Here is a 14,091-nt window from a genome sequence, read left to right on the forward strand (position 1 = left end):
CGGCCGGGCCGCGGTGGGCGGGCAGTCGCGGACGTCAACTTATAGACGGCAAACTCGCGCCCAGCGCCAGATCAGCACGCCGGTGTTCTTCTGGATTATTCATTGCGTGAAGGAAATAAAACGATAAGCGGAACGTGGCGGGCCTGGCATGGACTCGGTGAAGAGTTGTTAGGACCTGCCGTAGCACCGCTTCGAGCCAATTCAAAAGTTTGTTTCCGAAAATGTTGGACAAACGCTTTGGTGAAATAAAAATTGAGCAAACGGACGACATGAAGATTAAGAACGGTAAGAGTTGAACGGTCTCCCCCCCCCGCTGCGTGCTCGCCGGTCGGCCGGCCACACGTGGCGAGGGGACCCGGCTCCCATTTCCCCGCCTCCGCCTTTATCCTGTTCGCTTGCACTGAAGTGATTTTTAAATTATTATTATTTTTTTTGTTCGAAGGTCCAGAGGCGTTTGAGAGACTCTACCGCTGCGGCGACCTGCTGGGCAGCGGCGGCTTCGGCTCCGTGTTCGCCGGCCAGCGCGTCTCGGACGGGACGCAGGTGAGGCGCCGCGGGCTGGAAGCCCTCCTCCGACCGGCCGCGCGTAACAAAAGACTCCGGCGGCTAACGGCGCGGTCCTGTTCCTTTTCTTCTTTTTTTTAGGTGGCGATTAAGCAGATAACGCGCGACCGAGTTTTGCAGTGGGCGCGACTGGTAAGGAGATTTTTTTTTATTTGTATTTTTTGTCCTAATCGGTCTAAAATGAAAGTTCGCGAGCCGGCGCGGCTCCGTGGGGAACGGCGACCACGAGGACGTTTCGGGCGGCCGCGTTAAATTCACCGCGCCCGTGTTGTAAAGCCGGCTGTGGAACGTTCACACGAACCGTGGCGCAAGAGCGTCGTAGTCACGCAGGACGAGCTGCGTCTGTGTGCTAATTGTGTAGTTTGTGCGTGTTGTTGACAACAATGGGACGTTGCTGCGTGTTTTTTTTTGTTTTGTTTTGTTTGTTTTAACGCGACACTCGCGCGCCCCCTGGCGGTGGGAAGCGGCATCGAGCAAAACAAACCGCCACGCGTGTGACGTCGCACCGCGGCGAGCCTGGAACTTTCCCACGCTTGCTGGGATCCCCCCCTCCTTATCTGGCCGATGGAAATTATGAATCTGGGCAAATTGGCTTCCGTTTGGACGGTGGCTTTTGTTTTTGCCCGTGAAGATGTGGCGCACGTGGTGTCAGATTGTGACCGAGACCTCGCTGTTTGTCCCCCACAGCCTGGAGAACCCAATCTCGTTCCCATGGAGATAGCCCTGCTGCTTCGTCTGGGAGGTGACCAGAGTTTGGCGAGGGGTCACAGCAGGGTCGTGCGGATGCTGGACTGGTTCGAAGCGCCAGGCCAGGGCTTCATCATTGTATTCGAGAGGCCACTGGCCTGTCAAGACCTCTTCGACTTCATAACAGAGCGAGGGGCGCTGGACGAGCCGATCGCACGGAGGTATGGATCGATTCTGGCTCTCTGTTCATGTCGCTTATGTTTGAGGGCCTTTCGAGCCTTTGTGCTAAACGAGGTCCAAAATCTTTCCCCAGGTTCCTAAAACAAGTTGTCGAGGCCCTGCAGTTCTGCAACGCGCATAATATTGTGCACAGGGATGTCAAAGACGAAAACATCCTCGTGGATACCAGCACCGGAGACATCAAGATCATTGACTTTGGGTCGGGTGCTCTGCTGAAAGACTGCTCCTACACAGATTTTGAAGGTGGGTCGGATGTTTCAGCAGACATGTGGACTAAACAGGGTCACGAGGGGTTTTGTGCTGATGTCTGTTCGCTCGCCGTAACCTTTGCAGGTACTCGAGTGTACAGCCCTCCAGAGTGGATTCTTCACAAGACCTACCACGCCCTCCCGCTGACCGTGTGGTCCCTTGGAGTGCTGCTGTTTGACATGGTCTGCGGTGACATTCCCTTCGAAACGGATGAGCAGATTATTCGGGCCAAGCCTGCGTTCACCAAACGCATCTCCAAAGGTCCGTTCCCAGTCTTCTGTGAATTTGTACCGATTGGTGGTCATTGCGTCCATACCGGTGTCACAATTATTAACAAAGTTTTCCTCTCTGCCTTATAGAATGCCAGTCACTGATCCTGTGGTGCCTTGCCTATAGACCAGAGGACCGTCCGAGTTTGGAGGACATTCTCTCTCATCCGTGGATGGAAGGCACCGATGATATTGGAGACTTGCAGGAGAATCCCAATATCACCCCTAGCCTTTAAATTCTCGTCCGATTGGGGTGCAACACAATTTAACATGCCTAGTGTACACTTTTTAAAAATTATATATATATTTTTATGTATGCAGTTTGTAAGGAATCACAGGGTTCCGGTTGTTGATCAATTTTTGAGCCCTGGTTTATTCAGTGGAGTCTAGTTTTCCGTTTCTACACACTGCAGTCGGTAATACTACAATCTGTTAAGACGCTGAAAAATCTGCATGATCTGCTGACTGATCACTTTAGGGGTCGACAGCATCTATTTATTGCCATATTTTATTTATTTTTCCTCAGCTAAATGTAGGTATTTATTGAGTGTACAAGGCATGTTGAAGTTTTGGGGGAATCTCCAGTTTTGTTTTTATGACATTCAGAGAGAGACTGTGGCATGTGGTTGTTACTCCAATCACAAGTGTTGCCACGTTGAGACCTGGTTTTACAGGGTTTTCCTTTTCCTTAAACCTTTTTCATTTCAACGCTTACCTCATTTTTAGAGGAACAAAGAACAGGGATCCTGTTTCTCCCCCCTGATTACAATACAACCAAAGCACTATGGAGCGACTCGACATATCCCAAATCGTTTTCAGTTTGGGTGTGGCAATGCCGCAATAACCAGGACGTGTTGGGCTGCTGCCAGTCAACGTTACTGTTTTGCACATAGTTTCGGTGGCGGCCTTTGCAGAATATGCTTTGTGTATTTTTCTTTTTTTTTTTAAAAACCTCATATTTGCCTCAAGATTGAAGTTTTTTTTTTTTTTTTATTGAAAGTTGGACCAAATGTACCTTGTTGGGGCAATATGAAAATCCTACATCTTGGGTCCTATTGGTATTCTTCGAAGCACAAGCCTTCATTAATATTTGCATTTTAAAAGTTTTTTTTTTTCTCACACTCAGTGCTTTCACACGAATACAGGGTACAACTTTACTACTTTCCAGTTGTTACATTTTATTTAAATCTTCGCCTTTTGGCGAGGGTTTGTACTGTTTTGTTGTAAATACTTGTGTATTGCTTAACCTGTGAAACCTCACATTACTTTATCATTTTACTTTTTGAGCGCATGGATGGATTGTCTTCATGTGAAACTATACACTGGACATAAAGCACACTTTCAAATAAACCATTTTTGTAAACCACAAAAACAACCTTTTGGTTTCGTTTTTGGAGGCACCAAGCCTTCGGCAAAATAAAATTGTTCACACCAGTCACACAAAGTTCCATCCCAGGTAAGACATTTAAGCCAGGAATGCATTTTTTTTGAAACCGTATAAAGCACCGCCCAGTTCCAGGGACTGTTGATTGTCCTTCGTCATCTTGCCTCCTGCCACTGGGCGGGTATTCTGCTTTGGAAGTTTGTGGATGTAGAGTAAGAGTCAGAGTGATATTGATAAATGCTGAATTATGAACCCTCACCAGGCTCAGTGCAGAAAAACTGCTATATGCATTTGCAATGTCGACTATCGGAAGCCCGGCATCATCTCTCAGTAAACTCCCAGCGAGTCCAAAATGTTGCGGCGAGAGAACACGTCACATGGATTCTGTCCTCACTGCATTGGCTAGACTATAAACATATAAACTCAACATATAAAGCTCAACATAGACTGGTCCCTGATTACCTGAGTGACTTGTTAAACAGAGTGCTGCCCTACACGAGACTCCGGCTCCTACTGGTACTGAGCATGAACAAAATCTCAGCTTTCCTGCCTTGGAACGGCCTTCCTGCTAATGTTCGCAGCCCAGATACACCGTCACGTCCAGGCTACAGACTCATCTTTTTAGCCAAGCGTTCCATAACGGTTAAAACTCACAAATACTCATCTCATCTCACCCAGGCTGTCCTAGATAGTCCATTGTTGCACACTCAGTCCCAGTCACCCAAGTTTAATCTGTTCCTCCCTGAGTTGCTCTGGATCCTGGTTCCTGGCAACGAGCCTCTGGCGAGACGACCCCAGCATAAAATGTACCAGATGGTCACCACAGCCGCCAACGGCGTAACGGCTACAGCCTCAGGGATCTTCAAGTGGACCAGTAGCATCAGCACCATGCCGCTGGACTAAAACCTACTCTGTCCTACCTCCAAACATGGACAGATGCTCTAAACTGCACTTTGGACTTTGGAAGGGTGTCCTCCCTTTAAAAAGTGAAAGTGAAGCAATTGTCACATGTGATACACAGCACACAGTGCACACAGTGATATTTGTCCTCTGCATTTAACCCATCACCCTTGATGAGCAGTGGGCAGCCATGACAGGCAGCCGGGGAGCAGTGTGTGGGGACGGCGCTTTGCTCAGTGGCACCTCAGTGGCACCTTGGCGGATCGGGATTCGAACCGGCAACCTTCTGATTACGGGGCCGCTTCCTTAACCGCTAGGCCACCACTGCCCTGTAAAACATAGCATGTCAGAAGTGGGATTTGTCTCACTACATCACAAGGTTTCTCCCTTTCTTCTCTTTCTCTCTCCCAGAATTTTGTAGTGGAGTTTGGCCAATATTAGAAATAAATGTTGTTGATCACAGGACAGCTGGACAATTGTGAGATGTTCCTGGTCTGCAGTGGGCCAGTTGCCTGGTGATAAGGGTGGGCAGTGCAGGCTGATCCAAAAAAGAGCTTCTTTAGCTCAAACTGTTAAAAAAAAAAGTCAATGCTGGTTCAGATGGAAAAGTATCAGAACAGTCAGGGTGCCCATGGTGACCCTGCCAAAAGGCATCACAAATGGACCACAGAGCAACGGCAGTAGGTGGACTGGTCAGTGTCTGCGTCACATGATGATGATGACGTGGACAACATTCTGCTGGGATTCTTGTGGATGTTACCACTGAGGGCAGCGCCCTCTTTTAACAGGATAATGCGCCCTGCCAAGAAAGTATGTACCATTACTGTGCAAACGTTTTACTCAGTAGTACAGTGTTAAAAATTTTTATGGCAAAAATGTGGCAAAAATGTTCATGAAGATACAGTACAGGCCAAAAGTTTGGACACAACTTCTCATTCAATGTGTTTTCTTTATTTTCATGACCATTTACGTTGGTAGATTCTCACTGAAGGCATCAAAACTACGAATGAACACATGTGGAGTTATGTACTTAACACAAAAGTTGAAATTACTGAAAACATGTTTTATATTCTAGTTTTTAATGCCTTCAGTGAGAATCTACCAATGTAAATGGTCATGAAAAAAAAGAAAACACATTGAATGAAACTTTTGGTCTGTACTTTATGTAGAGATGTACTCCCAACCGTAAACCAACGACTGATCTCCTACAAGCAAAAGTCTACAGATGGAGAACGATATTGAATTTCTGCTCAGAGAACAACAGGATGACAGAATCTCTTTCTCTACACAAGGGAATTCTGCAATAAATGTTTTATGTAAATTAACATTTGATCAATGTTTGATAGGGGGGGGTTACATATAAATGTACACGTATATAATATGTACATATGTATACAAATGCATGATATGTATGTATGTCACCGCTGCTATTGAGAGTTATCTACTGGACAACTGGACAAAAAACATCACTGAAACTGATTTGCCTCACAAATCAGCAAGGACTTTCCTTCTGCTGAGACGGGCTTGTACCTGTGAAACCATATATCCACCAAAACTTATTCATATTTACTAATTGCTGTCAGTGTAATGAAAATTTTAAATAAACTTGACAAAGCTTACTTAATTACTTAAATGCCATGTGTACGGAAAACAATAAATTAATAATAAAAAATTATTTGCTGTCCACATACAGTTTAACATAAATGAGATTAAAAAAAAAAGTTGGTGAGGACAAAAGTCTTGTGGAGGTACATATAAAGAGTTATTGCCTTTATAATATTATAATTATATTATAATATTAATCCACTGTTGCGCACGCGCGCCCTCTCGTGGCTGCACAAGCGCCGAGACAAATGGCTGAAAAAACGTAGAATGTGTTATATTCGTGGCGTCGAGATTTCAGTGGAATCGCCGTCCTGAAGCGGTGTAATTAAATACGCGTTTCAGACGTGTAATTGTACTTTTCTTGTATCGGCTTACACTGAATTATTTTGTTAAATGCAATATTAATGAGCTAGCTTATGCAATGAGCAGTCGTAATGCAGTAATGTTTTCGAAATTGAGGGTAATTAATTTGTCACATTGCGTCAATAGGAGCTGTAGGTATACTGTATTGTACCTACTGTATTGCACCTACCTGTACCTCTATTGTACCTATACAGTAACCTACTATAGACTACTGTATTAAAAAAAAGAAGAAAACACAACAATATTCAAACTGGGATCAGATATCGCTTAAATTGTTAAAAGGGATTAAACAGCTTTGAAATGTTTTGGCGCCTTATTCTAAAACTAGTATTGATGTGTTGACTAAGCATGATTACAAAACATTATAAAATATGCATCAATTATTAAAAACTATTACATTATTTAAACGATACAATGGAATTTGTATTCTACCTTTGAAAATCTACCATCTGTCTGACCATCAAGTCTTAAGTATGTAATATAATAGAGCACTTACGGGTAAAGCGAGGATTTAGTTCTTATTTTAAGACATTGCGATTGTCCTACTGGCCAGTAGGGGCGCTGCCGCGCCGCTGTGCGTCCGACCCGCCGACAGCGTGGCAGCAGAAGAAGACGAGGCGGAAGAACGGTACACGTAGGGGAGTGAGTGGTGGCTGGACGGTCCATGAGGAAATGGCTGAGTAGTTTTGTTTCGCTGGGCGAGAGTGCGCCGAGCCGAGCCGAGCCGAGACGAGCCGCTGCCGCTTCGATGCTTTAGCTGCGGTTAAATGCGTCGGGGCTCTCCGCTGGCGACAGGTAGATAAGCCCGGGACGGGAGCCTGCCGCCTCCGCCGCCTGTTCACTGTTCTGCCGGCGGCACCGTCGAGTGCCAACATGGCAGGGAGCGACCACGGGTCCGGCTCCGGAGTTCCCGACGAGCAGGAGGCTCGCTGTAGACAACGCGAAGGTAAGACGTGGCGCCTGGCGCCTGTCCGAGCTTCCTCTCGATTCCGGACCGGGGCAGTATTGGATATTAATACCGTATCTTCTCCAGCGTCTTCCCGAGCTGCCTTTGGTTCTGCAATCGCGCACACACCGCCTTTCAAAAGTTTAATTTTGGAGAGGAATGATTGGTGTGTTATAAAGGCACAGTCACCGACGACGGAGTAACGTTTGAACCCACTTTTTGCTGTTTGCACCTGAAACCCAACTCGTCTGAATTGGGCCAGTTGTGTTGCTGTATTAAGGGGAAAAAAAGGTTTTTCTAATAATCAGACGTCATGTTAGTGGAAACAGCACAATTCTATTGGAAGTCAAGCCTGAGTGTTGCAGATAATTGGCCTGATGTAGATGTTTCGCAGCCGTTTGCAGCTTGGCGAGTCGTGTACAACATGAACAATGCCTGACCAGGAGTTTGATCAATTCGATGTTGACGGAGGATATTTCCGAACGACCCTAAACTTTTGAACAGCGGCGTATTTTTGCCACGGTTGCATGTGAGGACAGGCTGGTTCCAGATTAAAAAGGCGCGAACAAGTCTGACAATCAGAATTGGACCAGTGGTCAAGTGAGGCCATACTATACGAAACGTCGGTGAGTACTAGACTGTATTAGAAATGATCAGCAAGTGTACATAAGGACAAGCAGGTGACATCGATGTAATGAATGTGTTGTAATTAATGCAGTTTTTAGTCTAGCTGAGGCATTTGAACCTGTGCTGCAGGTTTTATTGGGGAGGTTTCCGGTTCACCCAGTGTGGCCACATATGCCAACTCGACACGCTCAGACGTCAACTGGTGAAGTGCAGGAAGTATAAAAGTCACCTTTGTGAAGGTGTGGCTGGATCACCATAGTCATTTGTTTTCTGTCATGGCGTCAGTAAAGATTTGTGTATAAATGAAATCCGGGTCCCAGATGGTCCCTCGAGCGGACCTGCTGACGTCACGGGTATGAATGCGGGTCTTTATAAAGCAGCATGGTGTTTGTGTTGGGTGTGTACTCTGCTTGCCCACTGTTTGTAGAAGCATTGAGTAACCTGGAAATCGTATTCATGAAAGTGCTTGTCTAAACACCGTGGGGTGGGACAAAAAGGCATCAAAACTATGAATGAACACGTGTGGAGTTATGTACTTAACAAAAAAAAGGTGAAATAACTGAAAACATGTTTTATATTCTAGTTTCTTTGCTCTGATTACTGCTTTGCACACTCTTGGCATTCTCTCGATAAGCTTCAAGAGGTCGTCACCTGAAATGGTTCTCCAACAGTCTTGAAGGAGTTCCCAGAGGTGTTTAGCACTTGTTGGTCCAGCTCACCCCAAACCATCTGGATTGGGTTCAGGTCCGGTGACTGTGGAGGCCATGTGTAAATGGTCATGAAAATAAAGAAAACACATTAAATGAGAAAGTGTGTCCAAACCTTTGGTCTGTACTGTATGTACTTGTGATTTCTATGCAGAATTCATGATGAAATTCTGCTGTTTAATTTTTTAATGATTTTATTTAAAATTTCTGAGGAAAAAAAATACATCATGATTGCATTGTACATATGTCTGTGATTTTGGGCATCATATCACTGTAGACGTGTCCGTACTGAAGCAGGACTTGTGTAAAACCACTAATTCTGCGATCTCTATATTTTTGTAGTAAACATGAAGCTGAAATACACAAGCCTGGCTATCCTGGTGATCCAGAATGCCTCGCTTATCCTGAGCATCCGCTACGTGCGCACGCTGCCTGGCGATCGCTTCTTCACCACGTCTGCGGTGGTCATGGCCGAGGTTCTCAAAGTCCTTACCTGTCTGATCATCATATTTGTCCAAAAAAGAGGTGTCCCCCCGAATTTCTGACAAACACCTTCATATTTGACATGCTTGCTTGGCTGAGGTTGTATCAATACTCTTTTTGTCATTTCCCCCCTCTTTTAGGGAACCTCAGGGATTTTCTGACTTTGCTTTACAACTCCATAGTTGTTCAGCATTCGGACACGCTGAAGCTCGCCGTCCCATCCCTGATCTACACCTTGCAGAACAACCTTCAGTACGTGGCCATCTCAAATCTGCCAGCAGCCACTTTCCAGGTGAGTCCAGTGAAACTGACTAAATATTATTCCGGCCGGACCTCCTGCTGAATTCGTCTCAGCTGCTCCTCACCTTTCCACCCTGCAGGTGACCTATCAGCTTAAAATCCTGACCACGGCCCTGTTCTCTGTGCTCATGCTGCGCAAGAGCCTGTCGAGGGTCCAGTGGGTGTCTCTGCTCCTGCTGTTCGCGGGCGTCGCCATCGTCCAGGTGCAGCAGGAAGGCGGCAGGCAGAAGGAGGCCACGGCCACCGACTCCAACCAGAACTATGCCAAAGGACTGGTGGCCGTGGTGGTGTCCTGTCTGTCCTCTGGCTTTGCCGGGGTCTACTTTGAGAAGATCCTGAAAGGCAGCTCCGCCTCCGTGTGGATGAGAAACGTCCAGCTCGGAATATTTGGAACATTGCTGGGCCTTTTGGGCTTGTGGTGGAACGATGGTCCTGCCATCAGCGAGAAGGGCTTCCTGTTTGGGTACACGCCCATGGTGTGGGGTGTGATTTTCAACCAGGCCTTTGGGGGCTTGCTGGTGGCGGTCGTGGTGAAGTACGCAGACAACATTCTGAAGGGTTTCGCCACCTCCTTTTCCATCATTGTCTCCACTGTCACCTCTGTCTACCTCTTCGGTTTCCATGTGGACCTCGTCTTCACTGTGGGTGCTGGTATGGTCATTGGAGCCGTCTATATGTACAGCCTGCCCAAACCGGCCTCGGCTCCCGCTGCTCCTCTCTCCTCCGACAGCCACAGTAGGAGCCACGGAGGAGACTCCGAGATGGAGGCGTTCCTTCCCAAGTCAGTCATGGTGAAATGAGCCACCTGCGGTCTTCTTCTCTCTGTCCCTTCCCCCTCTAATAACTCTACCCGCCTTTCCCTTTTCTCTTTTTCAAACTTTGATAACTTTGATCCTAATGAAGAAAGGTCACATGCACAATATTTTTTTTTCTTTCTTTTAATTATTAAATTATCATTAATATATTTATGGTTATGTCTGGAATGCTCTTATGGAAGCCCCTACCCCCCAACTCACTCAGGCCACATAAAGGCCTGCTGGTCAGACATTTCAGTGGCTTTACAATGTATGTGGCTTTATGTTTTTAGAAAAGCACAAAATATATATTTACCCCCCTTCTTCAAACATCACGTTACTAGAATTGCATTCTCTTCATCGGGGCGAAATTGAATAAAGCCTTTCTGCATGACCCAGTGGACAGGGCGACCCGCGAAATGTCACAAGATGCAATTTGTCTCTTCAGCGTTGGCTCTGTCTCCTCCACAAACCTGCCCGTTTGCCTTAAAACGTAATTAATTTCAGATCGGAGGACTGCCTTATCATGAGTGGGCGCTGGGGACGTGTGGCCCTTTTAGGCTCTGCCTGGCACTCATGGGTACAGGAGGAGTTTTGGAGTATATTTACTTACATATGCATCCGTTTACAGTAGCTTGAACATATTTAAATCATAGAATTATCTTTTTTTTTTTTCTATGTATATCACAAAATGAAAGTGAATGTCATCTGACATAAATTTTTTAATTATTTGTGTTAACTCATGTAAAATTATTTGATTTGGCCACATATTTTTATATATATATATATACACACACACACACACACATACATATATGTATACATATATATATATATGGAGAAGTGTGTGTATATAAGCATTTATACGCCCACTGTACATATCCCACTGAGAAAATATCTACATATATGAAGGAGTAATTATCATATGTATGTAAATATGTCTGCTGGATAATAAAAGCAGTGGCATGTAGCTGTAGGAGTGCGGAAGCCCCAAAATAGTCTGTCTGTCAGTTACGTATTGTTAATATTACCATACATGCTCAGAAATCGCTCCACTGATTTATTTCAGAACTTGTAAGGGTGGGGAAACCCTGGCTGGTTTTGAATCGGTCTACATTTGAGATTTATGTACCAGATCAGACACTCTTCAGCAGATTTTATAGAGGGTTGGGAACCCATGTCAAGTTCCCTTAAGCTAAAGCAACCCCTAATATAAATGGTAGTTTTTAATGTGGTAATGTGCTTTTAATTTTCTGCTCACTGTTATGTCCCACACCATTGAGCAGCATGCAGTAGAAGTAATGCAATTACTTCTAATAATAAATATATATTTGACTTTTTAAGGGTTTATCATATGTATATCTCATTGCGTTGAAGTAAAATGAGCACATAGTTGCTTTAAATATCTATAAAAACTATATAACAATGTGTCAAATGAATGCACAGAAACATACATTGTCACAGTATCAGAATCAGAAGACTATGAATTATATAATGTTATATTTCATGAACATGTTTGTATCCTGGTCAGTGTTATAGGTTAATACAAGAAATCCTTGTGATACTGTAATCCCTCCTAAAAACCTTGGGTTTCACCTTGATTTAAAGGCCATAATACAGTGATAACTGCACTGTGGTAGAGGTCCGACAGACACAATAACCTTACGGCAGACAGAGGGGGGTTCGGATCCGCTTCCGCAAGGCCCTCGACTGCATAAACCGCATAATCTGTGCCTTTTCTCTTCTCCGTTGGACAACTGTACAGACCTTTCTGATGATTGTACATAAGAATCAAAAGATTATTTCTAAGAAATTCTGCTTCAGCGTTTGTTTACGTGTTTGTGGGAATTAAGATTTGGGTTTTTTTTTCTCATTTTTGGTTTGGTTTCAAAGGAACTCTCGCCAAGAGTGAATGTTTCATGATTTCAGTGAAGACAAATATATTGTTTTGTACAGAGTAAGCAAAATATCTAGAAATATATAAGTATACATTGTAGCCATTGGGTGAAATCGTTTTTATGAATTGTGCTGTAGGGTTTTTAAGCCATGGAATTATCTTCGTAGGTCAAACGTTATGAGCTGTTTTATTTTAACACTAAAACAAATCTGTCAAGCGGCTCAGGGCTAAATAACTCACGCTATCTTGATGCCAAGACAGTTCAAGAACATAATATTTGTAATGTGCCATGTGTCATGATATCACAAATGTCTTATTTTTTTCTGGTTCGAAGGCCATTTCAAAGCTTATTTTTTACGTATATGTCCTTTTGCAGCCGGATTGTACGACCCCTCAGCTTTGAGGTTTATTTGCTGAACCTGGCATCCTGTCAGCCGTAAAATGGCATAAGACAGCTGTCATTCGTTATGTTATGATATTGCAAACCACTTTATTCCATTCTTTTCATGTTTTACGCAATGAAATCAGATGTAAAAAATATCAATGGGAAGATAAGTTAATAAAATACATTTGACATACAATGCAAATTATCTGATTTTGTCTGGCATTTGGTGGGAAAACCAGTGATTGTTTTGCTGAGGTTTGAATGAAGCTTATTACTATTTTATTCAGGATACTGCATTTAAAACTGGATTTAATATTATTTAAGCTCTTGTAAACTTAATATTGAAGTGTGAAGTCATCTAATGATTAAAAGCTAAGTAGAAAATGCTGCCCTCTAGAATGACACGCGAGTATAGAACTAGAGTGAATATGTGCAGGTGCAAATTGGCAATACTATTTATACTATTAATAATATTAATAATATTTATATATTAATACAATTTAAGGCTGGGAATATTGACTTTCATTTTGCAGTATAGTTATTGTTATTTTCATAAGAGAAGAAAACCAGAAAAACAACCATCTTTAACAGAACAAGGATAAATGAACAATAACACTGAATGATATGTTTGCCATTTTTTCCCCCCTCTATTCTCCTGATTTTATAGGGCTCCCGGAAAAGAAAAAGGAAGCTAAAGTTATCCCAACATGACAAAAATGTGCCTCTGACCCAAGATGTGGATGAAGTGTTCTGTTCGTTGTAAGTCTTGCTTGTGTGTGCTGAACGTTTCATATGTGATATGATGTTTACATTTTTTTTTTTGCAAATAAATGTGCATCATTTCAATCGACCTCAGTAATGTTTTTATAGAGCATTTCAGTAATTTTCAGTTGTAACAAGCCTTCAATATGTCTGTTTTCGTCTGTCTGTATAAATGTGTAATTTCTTTATTAAACCTGAAATGCCCTCACTTCTCGTGTTTCACATTTTCTATAAAAATTGACCTGAAACAGCATGCAGTTCCTGCATTCAGTGTCCAGGGGGCGCTACAGGCCCTGGTAATGGTAATCTCAGTTTTCTCAGTCATCTCAGTCAGGAGGCAGATGAATGAGGAGAGCGACGCTGTTCCCAACTAGTGTTTAACATGGCGTGTCCCCCTCTCTGGATAGTCTTCTGGAAACTTCTTCAGGCGCGTTTTAACTGTGGACGACGCGTAGGGGTATGTGGTATAGGCCCTGTGCTGAAAAGTGGCATAAGTGTAGCTTCATCTTCAGAGCTCCACAAGAAAGTGTTCTTGTAGTTGCAGTTAATGGATCTGAATCAGAAAAATCTAGAACCACCTGCGATGTTGGTGGATCAGGTTTTGCTTTCAGGTTCCTGTAGCCTCTCCGTCATCAATACTTTTTCTCTGATGGTCTGAACTCTGTAGAACCTACAAAATGCTAAACTCAGCTTAAAACAAGTAACATTAACAGCCAAACATACATAACATGCGTTAATCATTACACACATTTGGTTGGCCTAACGGGTAAGGAAACGGACGGAAGGTTGCCAGTTTGAATCCCACACTGCTCCCTGGGCTCACCAAGGCGATGAGTTAAATGTGGAGGTTATGCAGTCAGGCTCTTGTTTATTTAAGTTAAATGCATTTAAATCCAAATGGCCCTTTTTTTCAGGACATTGAATAATTT

The 14,091-nt window shown here is 43.8% G+C and overlaps 2 protein-coding genes across 2 annotated transcripts; both read left to right on the forward strand.

The window, feature by feature from the left end:
• Window positions 1-80: 80 nt before the first annotated feature.
• Window positions 81-3,381, forward strand: pim2 (Pim-2 proto-oncogene, serine/threonine kinase). The gene is made up of 7 exons (XM_028993964.1): window positions 81-285; window positions 443-543; window positions 646-696; window positions 1,252-1,472; window positions 1,565-1,734; window positions 1,825-2,001; window positions 2,100-3,381. Exons 1-7 carry the CDS (start codon window positions 222-224, stop codon window positions 2,243-2,245), a joined length of 930 nt encoding a protein of 309 aa, XP_028849797.1. The 5' UTR covers window positions 81-221; the 3' UTR covers window positions 2,246-3,381.
• Window positions 3,382-6,947: 3,566 nt separating this feature from the next.
• On the forward strand, window positions 6,948-13,261 carry slc35a2 (solute carrier family 35 member 2). The gene is made up of 5 exons (XM_028993965.1): window positions 6,948-7,207; window positions 8,884-9,066; window positions 9,165-9,316; window positions 9,405-10,105; window positions 13,068-13,261. The coding sequence occupies exons 1-5, from the start codon at window positions 7,135-7,137 to the stop codon at window positions 13,093-13,095; spliced, it is 1,137 nt and encodes a 378-aa protein (XP_028849798.1). The 5' UTR covers window positions 6,948-7,134; the 3' UTR covers window positions 13,096-13,261.
• Window positions 13,262-14,091: the final 830 nt, after the last annotated feature.

Source organism: Denticeps clupeoides, chromosome 10 (assembly GCF_900700375.1).
Source record: "Denticeps clupeoides chromosome 10, fDenClu1.1, whole genome shotgun sequence".
Taxonomy (NCBI): Eukaryota; Metazoa; Chordata; class Actinopteri; order Clupeiformes; family Denticipitidae; genus Denticeps; species Denticeps clupeoides.